This window comes from Nicotiana tabacum, chromosome 13 (assembly GCF_000715075.1).
Source record: "Nicotiana tabacum cultivar K326 chromosome 13, ASM71507v2, whole genome shotgun sequence".
NCBI lineage: Eukaryota > Viridiplantae > Streptophyta > Magnoliopsida > Solanales > Solanaceae > Nicotiana > Nicotiana tabacum.
In genome coordinates, this window is record NC_134092.1 from 95,688,544 (window position 1) to 95,706,609 (window position 18,066).

Sequence of the window (18,066 nt, forward strand, 5' to 3'; positions counted from 1 at the left end):
GTCTTTTAAGTTAAAAAAAAACACACTTTGGTTCCGGAGTAGCCTGCCCAAGGACAAGCAAGTCCCGAAAAAAACTTTTAAAACACTTAAGAGGAGTAGATATTTCTTGATAGCTACAAATAAAGTGAACTGAGACCTCTGACAAAAGTAAATAAATAGAGTTATACTAACACCCACCCCACATATTGGAACACCTTTTAGTTACAAAGCAACGTCAAACAAAGGCAAGTAGAACTTCTTTTTCTCTTCTCTTTATTATACTAAAAGCAGCAGCCCCTAAGTCCTAACCTCTATATTTCTTCTCCACTTGCTCTCTTCTTACTCCAACCCCCCCTCTTTTCCCTTTTTTTTTAAAGCTTACTCAACCCCTTCACCAAAAAAAAAAAACCATCTTCTTGTTTTGTTACCAAACATACAAAGATGAGAATTTGATCTTCCATAAAACAGGCTTTGGAAAGAGTGAGAGAAAGACTGGTCTATTGATCAACCCCACCTCCCATATTTTTCTACCACCCCAAACCAAGCTGAATTTTCTCTTATTTATGTCTTCTTGATTAGCTGAGAGCAAATTCTTGAGAAAATATTTAACTGGGGTTTTGGAGTTCTTTTTTTGGAGCAAATTCTTGAGAAGAGGGATGAAAAAGCTAAGAAGTATGTTTGGGAGGGAGTGTTGGTGTTGGGACAATTACAATGACTCTGATGATTATTATCCAGTTGAACCTCACAATTTTTCTTTGCCTTCACCCCTTCCTAAATGGCCTCAAGGTATATCTGCTTCAAATGATTTTTGTATTTTTCTCAATTTTGTCATCTTATTTTTCTCTTTCATGAGAAGCTGTGTTTGTCAGTAGTCTCTCCGTTGACCTTTCTCTCTCTCCTCTCTCTTCTCTCTTTCACACACAGAAATAGTAGTAACTCGTTGCATTGTATCTTAAAAAATTTCAAGAAATGGTGGATATGATGATTGATCATTTATTTGAAAAAGAAAAAGGATGGTTCCTTTAACTTTAATTTAACTCAATTCTTGTAGAGTTCTTTATGTTCTTTCATTATTTTAGTTGAAGCAGAAGATCATGTGACTAATAGTATGTGTTTATTCTCATTTAATGATCAAATGGTTCAAGAAAATGAATTTATCACTTTTAACCAACAAAATTTCTGCTCCATGGAGCTCTAATCTTCTATTTCTTTCTCTTAATTCTGAGTTTGACTAATTGGGAAGAAGGTTCACTTTGAACAAAGAAAGTCTTTGTTCATCTCTGTTTAAGACTTGGTCAAACTATGGGAAACCGGGGTGGAGTAAGGAAGTTAGACCGAAATGAATGACTCAATTCCTCTAGAAGAAAGGAGAGAGAAAGAAGAATCAGTTCTATGAAAGAATATCTTATTTACTAGAATCGGTTGCTACTAGTCCGGGTTACCTCAGAGTGTACTAACTCAAACCTTGTTCTTGGACAAAATGTCCTGCTAACATAGGGGCACTCCTACTAAGAAATGGTAGAACATATGGTGTTTTATTCATGAACTTGGTCAAAGGTTTGGCTGGAATGGGAATAGTGACTACTTGGAAGTTCAAATCTGCACGCTGAAGAATTAGTTTTATGTTTTATTTTTCCTTCAAATTTTGGATTAAATTCTTGGTTTTGCTCCATTTTTTATTTTAGGACCTTGTTTTAGGAAACACTAATTATGTTTTCCTATGTTGTTTTCTAACAATTTGTTCCTTTTGAATGATGTTAGACAAAAAACTAGAGCTATTGCAGATAGGAAATCCAAGTAGTAATGGACTTATATAGGTGTGAATGAGCATTATTTGATTCAAGATTCTTGTTTGATCTTTGGTTCCTCTTTGCTTCAGCCGGCTCAGGGGATGGGGGTCGATTTCTTGTTCTTGTTTGCTTTTAATGGCAGCTGGTTCTTCATTTGTTTTGAAGAAAATCCTCTCTAATATGCATATTATAAATATTATTAAAAAAAAGACTCTTAGAAAGATAAAGAGAAGGGGATTCAATGAAGAAGCTTTATGCAGAAGTGCTGCAACAAATGCTCAGTTTGCTAATGTACAGGTGCTGTTTTTGTAGGCAAAGGTTTTGCTACAGGAAGAATATGCTTAGGTGAAATTGAAGTTGTTCAAATCACCAAGTTCAAGAAAATTTGGGGTTGCAGCCTATCATTTGGGAAATCAAATTGCTTCTCCTTTTATAAGCCGGATGAAATTCCACAAGGATTTTCAAGCCTCGGTCACTACTGTCAGCCAGATGGTGAGCACTTAACTGGCTATGTTCTTGCTGCCAAAGACTTATCTGTGAATCATAACCCAAAAGACAATGTCCAAGATTCATCTTCAAAGCTTCCTGCTCTTCAAAAACCTCTGAGCTATACTTTGATTTGGAGTTCAGACTCCCAATACAATGGAAGCAGTTATATTTGGTTGCCAAATGCACCAGTTGGTTATAAATCTATGGGATTTGTGGCATCTGTTGAGCCTAATGAACCTGATCCTGATGAAGTTAAATGTGTCCGTGCTGACCTGACGGCAAAATGTGAGGCGTGTGAGATGATGTTTAGTCCAGATTCCATTTTCCCGAGGGACCAATTTCAAGTTTGGAAAACAAGACCTTGCAAGAGGGGCATGCTGTGTAAAGGGGTTTCTGTTGGTACATTCTTCTGCAGTACAACCTTCAGTTCTGGAGATGAACTCGATAATATTGCGTGCTTGAAAAATCTCGACTCTTCCCTACATGCAATGCCCAATCTCGAGCAGATCCATGCGCTCATCAAGCACTATGGACCGACAGTTTATCTTCATCCAGATGAGATTTATTTGCCCTCCTCAGTCCCGTGGTTCTTCATTAATGGAGCTCTCCTCTACAAAGATGGGAGGAATAGCGGTATAGCCATCGACTCTAAAGGCTCAAACTTGCCTGCTGGTGGAGAAAACGATGGTGAATATTGGCTTGATTTGCCAAATAAGGATGATGCAAATCGAACCAATGTCAAATGTGGGAACATTGAGAGTGCAGAGCTCTATGTTCATGTTAAACCAGCTTTAGGAGGAACCTTCACGGATATTGCAATGTGGATATTCTGCCCTTTCAATGGACCGGCTACCCTTAAGATTGGGTTGTTGAGTTTTGCTTTGAATAAAGTAGGAGAGCATGTTGGTGATTGGGAGCATTATACACTCCGTATCAGCAACTTTTCTGGTGAGCTCTCGAGTGTGTATTTCTCGGAGCATAGTGGTGGTGAATGGCTAGACGCCTGCAACTTGGAGTTCATCGAGGGAAACAAGTCAGTTGTATATGCATCAAGAAATGGCCACGCAAGTTTCCCACATCCCGGCTGCTATCTTCAGGGCTCTACTAAACTCGGTGTTGGAGTGAGGAACGATTGTGCCCGTAGCAAATACCATGTAGACTCTAGTAGCAAGTATCAAATTATTGCTGCTGAGTACCTTGGAGAGGGAGTTGTTTCAGAACCACCATGGTTGCAATATATGAGGGAATGGGGTCCAACCATCATATACGATGGGCGATCAGAAGTGGAAAAAATAATCAAGCATCTTCCCTTTTTTATGAGATTTTCAGTGGAGAGTCTCATTGAGTTATTTCCAACTGAACTATATGGTGAAGCAGGGCCAACAGGACCAAAGGAAAAGGACAATTGGCTGGGGGATGAGAGATGGTAGTGGGTAGGCAATGTGTTTGTGCTCCTATTACTGAATTGGTCCAATACCCCACCATTTTTTGCATACATTGGATTGCGAGAAAGCTGCTAGTAGTAGCTATACTGGGGGTTAATGAAAATCCCAGCTTAGGGGTATCCATTGTATCTATATTGATGGATTATCCAATTCTATGTAAATTGTAACAGCAATCATACATTTGCATGGTTAATGTGATTTTCACAGTAATCAAATTCAAGATCTACAAACTAATTAAGACCCATCTTCAAGTTGTTGCGCAAGATTTATTCAGCATAAATCAGCAGCACACTGAAGGCTGAAATTAGAACAAGAAGTTTCCCTTTCTATAGAATAGAAAACATGCACAACTAAACAGACATGCTCTGTTCTGGATATACTTAAAAGAACATAAAGGCAACGAGAATCCAGCAGTAACTTAGAATAAAATGACATTAATAGGCATCACATTATCACATCCTGTAATTGCATTCAACTGTTTAAAGCTGCAAGTGGTAGCAGAAAAAGAGGGTTTTTCTTCTTTGCAAAACAAGAAGCTCTACAACAAGTTTGGACAAAAGAGACATTTCTCCTCTCTGTAATCAAAATACAATTGATGACAACATTTTAACTTTACAAAAGGCAAATCTTCTACTACCCTATCCAAAAAGGAGTATTGTTTATCCAACTATGGCTGAAACATGAAACAGAATGCTATTCACCCCTAAAACTTATATTGAATTGCAACAAAAGTTGGAAACAAAAAGAAGATAATTAGTATAAATACATAGACAGCATCACTTTGCTGATCTGCCATCCCTGTTGTTAAGGCCCTCCCAACTTATCTCCTGAGCACATTCCCCACAAACAGTGCTACAACCCCATTTGGTTCCTTGACTTCTAAGTGTAAGCAAATGTGACAAGTTTGTGCACTTCCTTGGTACCAAACGGCATCTTGAACTCCCCATTGAAAATACAAGATTACTGTCCTCTGGCGGCAAAAGGGTGGCGGTGGAAACCACTGGCTTTTGCTTTGGCAATGATTCAGAAGTAGAGACATGCTGACGCTCAGCTACGGGTTCATCAGGAGAAATTCGCCTCTCTTCCCATTCAATAGATCTCCGGTACACTTCCCACGCCATTTCCTGCTCTTCTTTTGATAGCTTTTCGTCCTCGTTCTCTTGCAAGAGACTCTCGTGCAAATGATAATTTGCAATCCAACTGAAGAAACGAGTAACCTATTAAACATTCTTCTTTTATTAATGAAGTAAGTGATGACTTATCGACTAAAATGGGTTGCCCCAGTAAAATAAGTACACCTAGAAAGAAAATCAAAAGCTTGAATGCTTCGCTGCAAAAGACCATCCCGACAAATATACAAGTACAGACAGCTGTCTTGATGTCTTTTAACCCATTAGACATTGTAGGTTATGGTTTTAGCTCACAACCACTGCATTAATAAAAAAGAGAACACCTAAAGAAAGTAAAAACAGAAAAGAGGAGAAGCAGCAGCTCATCATATAACCCTAAGTCAAAAATATGGGTCATTCTAGAGAGAGCTAACACTTGTATTAAAGGTGGGGTATACTTGGTTCTGGAGGAAACATATACAGTCAACATGTCAGCTCAGTAGTGAAAGAGCATTTGCTCAAAAACTCTAGTGCATTATGAGCTCGACATATGAGAGAACCAAAGGTGCTCGGTAAAATTCATCGTTTCTTTTTTCATAGGTTAAGCAGGGGCATTAGTGCCTGGATTTAGTTACATATAATTTTTAGCCGGACCGCTGTACTAATATTAAGGTCCAATGGGGCCTATCAAATACTAAAATAGGAACAAAGTGACCCCAGTCGGCCAAGAAATCAGCTGACCTATGTTTTTTCCACTTTTGAAAGATGGATATCATGACAAGGTAGGTCAAGTCAGATCAAGAGGACCTGGAAATTTAAGCTAGATTACCACACATTCAGTTGCATCACAAAAATGGGCACTTCAAAATAAATTAATAGAGAAGTTAGACCTACAGACCATTTATTCCCTTTGCCTCAAGCTCCAGGTGCAAATAAGTAATCCAATAGAGGAATAAAGTTGCAGTTGAAGTTTTGTCAACCCTAAATGAGATATCTTCTATACCCTCAATTCTCTTTCTAAAATATTCTCGGTTTCATCTTAGCCAAAAAGTCGAGAAAAGTTTACCCTCTTTCCAAAAGATCCGTACATGGTTCTTTCCAAATAAAAAGAATCCAGATGAGTCTTGGATGAAAGGCCATCTGATAGAGTTGAATAAACAGTTTAGCAATTAATTTATGTCAGTTGCATTATGTAGCTTTTAGGGAATCTCAACTCATATTGGATCCAAAAAGAGGAAGACAGTCAATTATTTTTATGGTTTGCCTGTCCGTCCGACAAGCACAATTTCTAAGATGATTAACAGTCAGTTTACCTAAAAATCCAATATATCAATTCCAGCTATCGGATGTCATAAAAATGAGCCAGTAAAACTTGTATTTCTATTTTTTGCATAAAATCAATCTAACAAGGAAAAAAATTTGTTTTGGAAACCAGAATTCACAATAAAGATAGTTAACTTAAAATACTTACAAAGCTCATTAAATACAATAACATTTCAACAAAATGAGCATGAAGATGCACATCTAAATTTATGTAATTCTATCCAGTACTTAAAAATCTAAAACTAAACAAGAGTAGAAAAGGGAAATATTATTTATTGGATGACAAATAAAGTCAGTTTTTACAAGTTCGAGGTACTTGCACATTCAAAAGTGATGAACGGTCCTATTCTCTCACTCCAGCTGATGAATTGTCATGTGCTTTTATTCCTGTTTCAGCTGGTGCAAGGCTGAAATCAGACAACACCCGAGTTGATTCCAGAAACTACCGGTCTCTTTCAACGTTGATATATCAACAAGTTGATTTTATGAACAATGCGATAAAGGAGAACTATGAAGAACTTCCAGGCACCCAGTTTCTCTAAGCAATAAGTTTGTTGATATGGATAGGATTATGCATAAAAAGGAAAAAAGAAAATAGGAAAGGGGTACTTACTTAAACTGAACTAGACAAATAAAAACAAATTGGGCCTTTCTAATTAAAGTTAATCAGTCGCCCTCAGAGGTTTTGGATATTTTCTCCCAAGTCTAAGGAAAACAGACTATTATACTATTAATCAGAAAGGTAAAAAAATAAAAGTGAAATTTATTAGAAGGAAAAAAAAAGACACAGAAAACGACAAAATATATGTTCCGAAGAAATTGTTAATATGACGAAGCAAGAAAAGAACGTCATACCGTGGATGATGGCTGTCAATCAAACTTTGCATTAGCTTGTCAGAAGTAGAGCTTCCATTTGGAAAGGTTAACTTTTGTTTCGAAACACTTCCAACATCTACAGTTGTGTTTGCTTCACCAGCATGTTCTCTTGCTTGCTTCAACTCCAGAGGTATATCAGAGCTTTCATCATCTCCGAATTCAAAAAGATGCAACATTTCCTCTTTGGATATAGTTCTATGTACTTGTTGTCTGTCGACCACCCGTGCTGCAAGACCTTCCTTTGTTACCTGCTTAAATTATCCACTTAAATAATTCATGAAATAAAAGCTATTCTGACATGAGCTCTTCTTGGATTCTTATTTTTTACCTGACGCTTGTATATCTTCTCCTCCATCGTTCCATGTGCCAGTAAACGATAAGCAAAAACAGGTTTTGTTTGACCATACCTAAAATGTACAAGCATTCTGGCTAAATATATATTCCAATGAAACCTGGGTGTTTTATTACACACAAATTTGAAAGACATACCTCCAAGCTCGATATATAGCTTGAAGATCATGAGTTGGATTCCAAGAGCCATCAACTATAATTACACGGTTAGCAGCATAAAGGTTGATACCCAGAGATCCAGCTCTAGTAGATATTAAAACGCATTTAACCCTTCTATTTAATGGGTCGTTAAAACTATCAACAAGTCTCTGCCTTTCAGATGATTCTGTTCTTCCATCAATCCTGTTGTCCAAAAGGAGGTGAAAATTTTTGTTCAGTGACACGTAAAAGCAAGAAATAGAAGACAAACCACATCCTCAAAAAAAAGTTAAGCAAAATAACATTCACCACTAGCATCCCATTATCATAACCTTCTCCATCTATCCCAAAAAGATAGTAATATCTGGCTTCCTGGTTGTCAAACCGGACGAACTTTGACTAGTAGTTGACAAAAATATTGCATAATAAAAAAATTTATGTTTTAAAACTACAAGATTTCTAAATCAATGGGTTACTTTTGTTCCAAAGAAGACATCTGTGAAGAAAGAGGAAACGTTGGCAATTCTAGTTCAGATGGAATTCGAGGATAAATTAAATAAGGCAAAACTTCCTTTGAAATAAACCTACTTATTATTTAATTGATGTCCAGTTTACCAAATTAACTTTGATATTCTGTTTTTCATAATCAAAAGGAAGAGACCCCCCCCCAAAAAAAAAAAAAGAGCTCCAGTGCAAAAGCTCTTTCTCTATTCTAACAATGAGATATAAATGAATAAGAAAAGCCAAACTAATTAGTAAGACTAAAAAGAAGACTGTCTGCTTCTTTGAGCCTTCGCTTGGATAGCTAGTAGTTATGAGCTGCAGTCCCCAGACTATAGATAAAAGATGTAAAGGTATACGAGCCATCAATGGGCTTGTTTACTTTCTTTCTCATGTCAACTGAGGAAAGGTTCCTCTTTGCTTTGATTAGATGGTCAGTAATCTTATCACTCTAAAGAATAAGCCAATTTTCCTTGAAGACAAACTCGGACAATCAAGTTCTCAAGGATTGTATTTCTCAAATGATATTGTAACGAATTCGCAAGAAATGCAACAATAAAAGGATGGGTTCCACATCAACGCTATTAGACGATATTACTAAGCAAATAAAATTATGCACCCTTTACTAGGTTAAGCTTTTAAATGAGATGGTTACACTTTAGCATGGTATTAGAGTAAGCAGAAGCTATGTTACTCGGACTCTTCAAAAATGTTGTTGGGTGCGTGTCGGATCCTCCAAATTTAGTGCATTTTTGGAGGATCCGACACGGGTGCGGCAGCACTTTTGGAGAGTCCGAGCAACATAGAGCAGAAGTCCTTTTCTTGATCTTGGACAATCCTCACCTCATCAACTAACTTTCGAGGTTGAGCTAGGACAAAGGTTCATTTTCTTTACATGATATCAATGGGTAACCATCCCTGTTATTGTATTTTCCCATGTTCGGCCCCATGTTATATTATCCATGCTCTAGTTGACATGCTTGAGCATACAGTATGGTGTTAGAATTTCCGAGATTAGTCGAGGGAGTGGATTGTTTTCTCCTTATATGGTCTTGGGTAATCCGCACCTTATAAGATGGCTTTTGAAGTTGAGTCACGCTCAAGAACCATTTTCTTAACATGGTATCAAAATAGGAAAAGGTCATGTGTTCGAGTTATACCCCACCCATTTTCATAGAGAATTTTCACATGCTAGGCCCATGAAAGAAAAAAATCAAGCCCGTACGTGAAGGGGCGTGTTGAGAACATAATTAAGTAAATAAAAGTATGCTCTCTTTAATAGCTTAAACTTTTAGATGAGATGATCACATACTCCAACATGGTACTAGAGCAAGCAGAGGTCCAGGATCCAAATCTCACCGCTACCCTTCACCAAAAAACAATTCACTTGCTTGGCCCATCAAAAAGATCAGGCCCGCACATGAGATGGCGTGTTAAATATATAATTAAGTAAATAAAAGTATGTTATATCTAAAAGCTTAAACTTTTGATAAGATGGTCACACAGTTCAACAAATGGCAAAGAGAATCAGTAAAATCAAGTACTGAAGAGGAAATGCAATTTATGTCCAAATGCTGTATGATTGCTGCACAAGTTTCTCAAGAGTTTCAGGTTTGACAGCAAATGTAAACAAGAGCTCTATCTACTTTAGTGGAGTGAGTCACGGGGTACAACAGGAGATTCTGAATTTCTTGGGCTTTTCTAGAGGTCAACTCCCTTTCAAGTACCCGGGAGTGCCACTGAGTTCCGAGAGGATTTCTATTACGCAGTGCCAACCACAATTGGAGAAGATGTTGGGTAGAATCAATTCTTGGACTTCAAGATATATTTCATATAAAGGCAGATTGCAATTGATCAAAACTGTGCTGTTTGATATCCAGATATATTGGTCTCGGATATTTGTATTGCCTAAGAAGATAATAAAAAGGATAGAGACTATATGCAGAACTTATCTATGGACAGGAGGGATTGATAGTCCAAAGAAGACTTTGTTGGCATGGGAGAAAGTCTGCTATCAAAGGACATATGGTGGTTTTAATGTGCTTAGACTTGTATACATGGAATAGGGCAGCTATTTGCAAGCTATTGTGGAACCTCTGCAGAAAGACAGTGGGTCCAGTGGTTACATGAGTATTATGGGAGGAAGCAGCCAGTGTGGGAAACTAATCCAAAACAAGCATACTGTGTAAACCAGAAAATTATAAGGCAAGAATGTCAAGGGCCCAAATCCTTACATTGGGTAGCGGCACCTGCTCGCCCGTGCGGCGCCTGCAGGTTCCCCTCGCTGCAGGCCAGCCTGTCTCCTTTCCCAAGATCCCCAAGCACGATCATGTGCCTGTTGGTGGGGCTCGCCCGTAGGCTCGCCCCAACTTGTGCCGCCCGTAAGATGTCTAGGCCCTTGGCCCTAGACATGTCGTGGCGCTTCATCTTAGGATCACTTTCCATGCGCGCCCTGGGGGATTGGCTTAGGACATGTCTTGTCCCTCGCCCAAGACTGAGCATCGCTCCCGCGTGCACAGCCTAATCCTCAAGCTTGACACTCGCCTAGTGCATCCGCGACTAGCTCGTGCCTCGCCCGAGTAAGGCAACCTTTAGCCCTTGGCCATTGTCATGCGCGTCTTCTGTGCCATGTCCATACATTGCCCTCGCGACACGCTTCCATCCCGAATAGTGCAGTGTCGCCCCACAAATGCACCTTTAGGCCAACGGACCCTTGCTTGCATGGTTGAACCCAAGCCATGCTCACAAGTCGACACATGATGCCCCTATGACAGGTGCGTCAAGTATCCAATCGGCACGGAGGTCTCCTTCCAACATTCGGCAGCCCGCGGGGCTGGCCGTCCCACACTTCGAGCCTCCAGCGCCACTTTGATGCCCAACGCTAGCCCGAAGGCGTTGCGCCGCCCATAGAGTTTCCCTAACTCGTATGGGTACCTTTGACACTCCTTTTGAGTCATCTAGGCAGGCCCTTGAGGTTGCCTCCAAGGTAGCTCGTTCTATACGACTCGGTGACAGCACGTATGGGGGAGGCAGGCCGGAGCTTTCATCACCTATACCCCCTTATATATGCTTAAAATTAAAAAGCCCAAGTTGCCCGAGTAGACAGTTCTACGTCAGACCATCAGAAGGACCTTTTCTCACCAGTTCTTAGCCGAAATCACAACTCCAAAATGCGAGTTGTGACAAGAAGCTACATTGAGGGAGCAGGTATATCAATGGCTACTCTACAAAGCTGGGAGTCCTTTTCCATTAAGAAGTTATATCAGATAATGAGAGGTTACTTTCAGAAAGTAACTTGGAAGAAGCTCACTTGCAACAACCTTGGCCTACCAAAGTGGAGATTTGTACTGACCCTAGCAATCCAAAACAGATTACTTACTAAGGACAGATTGGCTACCTGGGGGGTCACATATGAAAGAACATGCCCTATGTGTAATGTTGAAGAATCTATGAATCACCTGTTCTTTAGTTGTGAAGTTTTTCTGCTCGAGCATGGTGTAAAATATTGGAATGGCAAAGCATAGTCAGACAGGCCATGAACTGGCAGAACGAGATTCAGTGGGCACAAGTGAATGTGAAAGGAAATGCTGCAAGTACTGAGATATATAGAATGGCTCTAACGGGTTGCACATATCACTTGTGGCAAGAGAGGAACATGAGACATTCCAAGGGAAGAATAGGTTAACTGAGGTACTTACAAGGCAGATCATTCAGGAAGTAGTGTGTAGGGGATCCATGAAAATTAAGTTAGCTAGGAAGATTGAGGCTCTTAACTTCTATCCTTAGTCAATGCTAGTAAGATGAGGTAGAGTAGATAGGGAAGTGGAGATTGGGGCTATATCCAGTCTCAGTTTGTTTCCTTTTTCTGTGAGCTTGTACATATTGCTATTTGGTAGATAAAATATTTACTTACCAAAAAAATAATAATGAGGTAATTTCCATCAAGAGGGAAAACAAGGTATACACACCTGTACCAGTCTTTCCGTCGCTTCCAGTACTTCCCCTTTTTCCCTGGGCGCGATAGTTTTGAAAGATATAGTTCAATGAGATCCAAAGTTAACAAGCTCTGACTAAACACAAGTGCTTTGTCACCAACATTGGAGCTCATTGTCAGGATGTCGAGTAGCAGAACCATTTTGCCGCTATAATCAACTTCTTTGCAATTATTTTCTAGAAGATCGCTCCACCAATCCTGTAAAATGAAAGAGTGAACTAAGATATTAATGATGACATTTAGAAAAACTAATAGAACTGTAGAAACAAATGGAACCACACATATACCTTGAATTGTAAGATACAAAACAAAACGTATATTACAGACAGATGGCAAGAGTTTCCTGCACATCCATCAATTAACCATACTAACAGAATTACAGAAATTAGCAAATAGGAAGCAGGAAATTACCCCATGAAGGAAGCCATTATGATTTTTCCTGAGAGCTTCACTGTTGCTATTCAGCTTCTCTGCAAGAATTGGCAGACAGCTATTCATATGTGATGAAAGAGAGGCTAGTTTTCATTTTAATAAAATATTAATGAAGTGCTTAATACGACCGGATGTCATCTATTATCCTGAACTCATTGAAAGCAGGCCACAGAAACAAATACAGAAGCCAGATATTCCTCCCAGTATCAGAACAGGAGCAGGTGAAATATTTTCGGAACTTTTAGTCAATTGCAGACACTGTATGCAAATTCAACATATAATGCAGAACGGCCAATTGATCTACTGAATCAACACTATCACAGTATGCATTAATATGCAATTTACTTTTATCAGAAACACATCCAACTGCACGATAGCTCAATTCAAAGATTCCTCTGGATGCCTAGATAGCTGCATATCAAAATACTATTGGCTCCACATAAAAGAGATCCTTTTATTTTGTAACTACCGAAAGATAAAACATCAATAGTTGGTACATTCTATCCAGAGTGAGGGAAAACAAAAGGTACCTCCAGGAACAGTATTATAATCTGTGTTCTCATCACTTGAGCAATCATCAGCAAGAAAATTCTCAACAGCATCCTCAGGCTTACTACAGGCTCTGTTTTCTCGCATCAGTTGCAAAATCCCAGGATGGTTCCATATCTATATTCAGTATTAGTATTAGTCGACAGAATCAAAGAGAGGAGTTACGCATTAGATACATATCCAGGGTCCTAGCCCACACATCCCACCAACAAACACACACATACATCTATCTATTTATCTGTGTCTGTGCGCGCACATATAACTAAACCTATAAATGTATATACATATATAGAAGAGCCACTGCCGCTAAGTAACCAAAAACACCAAAAAGTTCAATTTTCCAACAAACTCTGTATTGTTTATTTTACAAAATGATGGATGTTCATCATCAAGGCTTCCAATATGATGGATGTTTATCATCGAGGCTTCCCATTAACAGAAACAGAGTAGAAAAAGAAATTTCTATTTATTTCCTTTTCTTTTTTGATAAAGAACTTAACAAAGAAAACGAACAAGAAAACATGATGACCGCTGCTAAAAACCAACAACAACAACAAACCCAGAGCAATCCCACACGTGGGGTCTGGGGAGGGTAGTGTGTACGCAGACCTTACCCTTACCTTATGAAGGAAAGAGGCTGTTTCCGATAGACCCTCGGCTCAAGAACAGGGAAAAGGACACAATAAACAAACATTAACAATGGTAAGGAAATAAGATAAAAGAAACAAATAGCACAGCATGTAATAGCAGAGAAACTAGGAATACGAAGCTATAAGAGAGGTGCGAAAACTACCGGCACTAATGCCACATCGTCTAATCAGCAAGGAACTCGGAATAGGAGAATACAAGACTAGTACTAATACGACTAGCGACTCTCGACTACCTATCAATCCATAACCCTAATTCTCGACCTCCACACCTCCCTATCGAGGGTCATGTCCTCGGTAAGCTGAAATAGAGCCATGTCCTGCCTAATCACCTCTCCTCGGTACTTTCTAGGCCTCCCTCTACCTCTCCTATGACCCGCTATGGTCAACCTCTCGCATCTCCTCACCGGGGCATCGATTTCTCTCCTCTTCACATGCCTGAACCATCTCAGCCTCGATTCCCGCAACTTGTCTTCCACATGAGCCACACCCACCTTGTCCCTAATAACTTCATTCCTAATCCGGTCCTTCCTGGTATGCCATACATCCATCTCAACATCCTAATCTCTGTTACTTTCATCTTCTGCACATGAGATTTCTTGACTGGCAACACTCAGCTCCATACAACATAGTCGGCCTAACTACCACTTTGTAGAACTTGCCCTTAAGTCTTGGTGGCACATTCCTATCACACAAAACACCACACGCAAGCCTCCATTTCATCCACCCCGCTCCAACACGATGCGTAACATCCTCGTCAATCTCCTCGTTCCCCTGAATAACAGACACAAGATATTTGAAACTATCTCTCTTGGGGATGACTTGTGTATCAAGCGCCACCTCCACTTCTGTTTCCTGCGTACTGAACTTGCACTCCAAGTATTCAGTTTTTGTCCTACTCAACTTGAAACTTTTAGACTCCAGGGTCTGCCTCCACAGTTCCAGCCGATCGTTAACCCCGCAACACGTCTCATCGATTAGCACTATGTCATCTGCAAATAACATACACCATGGCACGTCCCCCTGAATGTGGCGCGTCAGCACATCCATCGCCCGGGCAAATAAAAATGAGCTAAGAGCTGAACCCTGATGTAACCTCATCATCACAGGAAAATAGTCCGAGTCTCCTCCCACAGTCCTCACCCGAGTCTTCGATCCATCGTACATATCCTTAATCATCCTAATGTACGCTAACAGAACACCACTAACCTCCAGACATCTACATAAAACCTCTCTTGGGACTTTATCGTAAACTTTTTTTAAATCGATGAACACCATATGCAGGTCCCTCTTCCTCTCCCGATACTGCTCCGCTTACCTCCTCACAAGATGAATGGCTTCTATGGTCGAACGCCCCGAAATAGACACACTCCTCCTCACCCTCCTCTCCACCACCCCCTCCCACACTTTCATAGTGTGACTCAGTAGCTTGATACCCCTGTAGTTGTTACAATTTTGGATATCACCCTTGTTCTTGTACAGCTGGACCATCAAACTCCACCTACCTTCCTCGGGCATCTTCTTAGTCCTAAAAGTCCAATAAGCAACTCCAAGCCTACCCGTTCCACAACCTTCTTCCAAAATTCTACCGAAATCTCGCCTGGCCTAGTCGCCCCGCCTTTACTCATCTTCCGCATTACCTCATCAACCTCCCCAACCTTAATACGCCTACAAAACCTAAAATAACGTCGATTCTCTGAGTTTTCCAACTCGCCAAGAACCACTGCTAAAAAACAACAATCAATAAACTACAGCTCAATCCCAAAATAGTTAAAGTTGGCTATATTAATCCTAGGTATTCCTCCGCTTTATCCTGGTCCAACTACATGCTCAGGTTTCAGAGAATTCACCATGGTTAACCTACTTTCATGTTGGTTGTATATTTATTACAAGAAACAAAGAGAAGAAAAAGAAACTTCTATTATTTCTTTTTTGATAAATAAGAAATTCTATTTACAAAGAGTGTTGAAAACATAATAGAGTAAATAAAAGTGTGCTCTCTCTGACAGCTTAAGCTTTTAGATGAGATGGTCACAAACTTCAACAAGATTCAGAGCAAACCCATCCATGTTATTGCGTGTCACATGTTGGGCCTCCATGTTATGTTGTCTATGCTCCAATTGGAAGGCCTAACCATGCCGCAGTGTTAAATGTCCCATATTGGTTGGAGATAGGTTGTTTGCCTCCTAATATGGTCTTTGGGCAATCCTCACCTAAGTTGCTCGAACTCGGGTGCGGGTGTTCAATACGGGGGTGCGTGATCTAAATTTAAAGATTCGGGGGTACGGATACGGGTGCGGGGATTCGGCTAAAAATAATTCAATTATTTAAAAATAGTGTTATAAAAATATGTCTAAATTATGAGACATTATGTGAAAAACTTACAAGGTATTCCGAGAAGGGAAAAATATTGAACAAGAGTAGAATTTTAGAAGATAAAAGGAAAAGGACTGACATAGAAATTTATATATACAAGGTATTCCATTTTCTTCCATATCACCCTATCTTTTGATTTGTTTTCAAAAATAATTACATCTGTCCCAAATTTCTCCGTTGATTTTGGTCAAAGTACCCAAAATAGGTTGACCAGATCCGACACGAATCCCATACCCACACCCACGTCGTGTCGACACGGGTGCGGCACTGAAAGTGAAGAGTCCGAGCAACTTAGAGCCTCACCTCATAAGCTAACTTTTGGGGTTGAGTTAGGCTCAATTCCATTTCGTAACATAGTATTAGAGTAAGAAGAGGTTCTAGTTTCGAGTCTTACTACCACCCATTATCAAAAATGGTTTTCATTCGCTTGACTCATCAAAAAGAATCAAGCCGGCAATGAAGGGGCATATTAAAGATACAATTAAGTAAATAAAAGTATACTTGATGCAAAAGCTACAACAAAAAGAAATGAAGCTAAAAAGCAACAATCAATCAACTACTCCTCAATCCCCAAATAGTTGCGATTGGCCATATAAATCCTAGGAAATCCTCTGCTATATCCAGGTCCAACCGCTTACTCAAATTTTAGAGAATTCATCAAGATTAAATAGGTTTCACGCTAACCTTCAACTTACCACAACTATCCAGTTATCCTAGCTGCGACCAGCTATACTTTTGGAAGCTTACATAGAGACAATTGTTAACAAAACAAAAAAAAATTAGGAAAACAAATAAGACAAATAAAGCCCTTCAGCTAATAGCAGGTCATGAAAAACACACTTGGCTCCTTGGCAGCCAAGAATGTCATTCAGTTCCCAACACAATCAGTATATAGCTAATTTCCATTTTTATATACTACAGATAAAAGTGCATTTTGTTTTTTTTCTTTTTAATTTTTGCACATATGGTGGTATAATTTCTTTCTTCGCAGTACAGATCTCTTTAAGTGAGTATAAAAAGATAGCAAACAAAACAGACAAAACAACAATAAAATAGCTCAACAAAACACTGGAAGCATGATGCTCAACTTCAAAAATACAGCAAAGCTAAAAGGAACTCCAGAAGAACAAGGTACTCTGCACTTTTGCAAGTTTTACTCTTAAAAATTCCATTACTTAGTGACTGAAAAGTTAAGTAGGACTCTTTAAAAGTAAGGGTGTGTAATTATGTGATAAGAAAATGGACTTTAGGCCTAACTCAACCGTAAAAGCTAGCTCATGAAGTAAGGAAACCCAAGGCTGTTAGCTGGAGCATGGACAATATAATATGAGGGCATAACATCGGGTAAACCAAGAATTGGGATGGGTAGGCTTGCCCAAAAATTAGAGCATTCCCGGCGCATAGGGCGTGTGGAAGCTCAGATGAGGTTGGGCTTTCTGGGGTCTCATCGCCGGGAAATTCCCATCTCCTCAGTGGTGTTGGTTGATGCACAACTATAATCGAAAGTGATGCAATGACAATAGCCGGAGAATATGACACTATATGATGTTTTTCTTCAATCTTGATGTCACTGGTAGACGCACTGTGGCTAATATCTCATAAGGGCTCTGATACCATAATAAGAAAATGGACCTTGGACCTAACTCAACCCCAAAGGCTAGCTCACGAGGTGAGAATTGCCTAAGGCCACTAAAGACGACCATGTCCCCCATCCAATAGAGATATGGATATTTAACATTAATACTATAGAAAGGAATCAACACTTCTAAAAAAAAGGGCAGCGAAATTCAAGAAACAAAAATAATGATAGTGAAATTATATATTGGAAAGTGAGTGGGCGAATTTGATGAAGATCGAATTTAAATACAATTTAAGGAAGAATAAATCAACTGAAATTGAACAAGAGCCTTGCGAGAGATGATAAACACAATCTACGAAGTTCCAAATGGTTAAAAGTAAAATTGAAATAGTAAATCAATACAACAAAGAAATCTAGCATTACACTCATAGAAAATAACCTCAGAACCCAAATGGCATAGAACATAAGGAAGCTACAAGTATACACAC

At 39.4% G+C, this 18,066-nt stretch overlaps 2 protein-coding genes across 3 annotated transcripts in view; one reads left to right on the forward strand and one right to left on the reverse strand.

Moving 5' to 3' along the window:
• The first annotated feature begins 210 nt into the window (after nt 1-210).
• On the forward strand, nt 211-3,937 carry LOC107795886 (hypothetical protein At1g04090). The gene is made up of 2 exons (XM_016618592.2): nt 211-765; nt 2,082-3,937. The coding sequence occupies exons 1-2, from the start codon at nt 636-638 to the stop codon at nt 3,686-3,688; spliced, it is 1,737 nt and encodes a 578-aa protein (XP_016474078.1). The 5' UTR covers nt 211-635; the 3' UTR covers nt 3,689-3,937.
• A 314-nt stretch (nt 3,938-4,251) lies between these two features.
• The window catches only part of LOC107795885 (protein CHROMATIN REMODELING 20), a 45,974-nt gene continuing 32,159 nt past the window's right edge, over nt 4,252-18,066 (reverse strand). Inside the window, exons 19-25 of one of the 2 annotated variants that reach the window (XM_075228198.1) lie at nt 12,958-13,093; nt 12,407-12,465; nt 11,970-12,193; nt 7,501-7,704; nt 7,340-7,418; nt 6,991-7,259; nt 4,252-4,920 (exon numbers count right to left, since the gene is read on the reverse strand). In XM_075228198.1, coding sequence (XP_075084299.1) covers nt 4,755-4,920; nt 6,991-7,259; nt 7,340-7,418; nt 7,501-7,704; nt 11,970-12,193; nt 12,407-12,465; nt 12,958-13,093 — 1,137 coding nt within the window. In that variant the 3' untranslated portion in view covers nt 4,252-4,754. The remainder of the gene's footprint in view (nt 4,921-6,990; nt 7,260-7,339; nt 7,419-7,500; nt 7,705-11,969; nt 12,194-12,406; nt 12,466-12,957; nt 13,094-18,066) is intronic. The other variant, XM_075228197.1, reaches the window with a different exon arrangement.

What these genes read in the sequence shown, in the direction of transcription:
- LOC107795886 (XM_016618592.2), top strand. Translation starts at nt 636, where the DNA reads ATGAAAAAGCTAAGAAGTATGTTTGGGAGGGAGTGTTGGTGTTGGGAC. An exon ending in CCTTCCTAAATGGCCTCAAG is followed by an intron (nt 766 to 2,081) that starts GTATATCTGCTT and finishes CTGTTTTTGTAG; the next exon opens with GCAAAGGTTTTGCTACAGGA.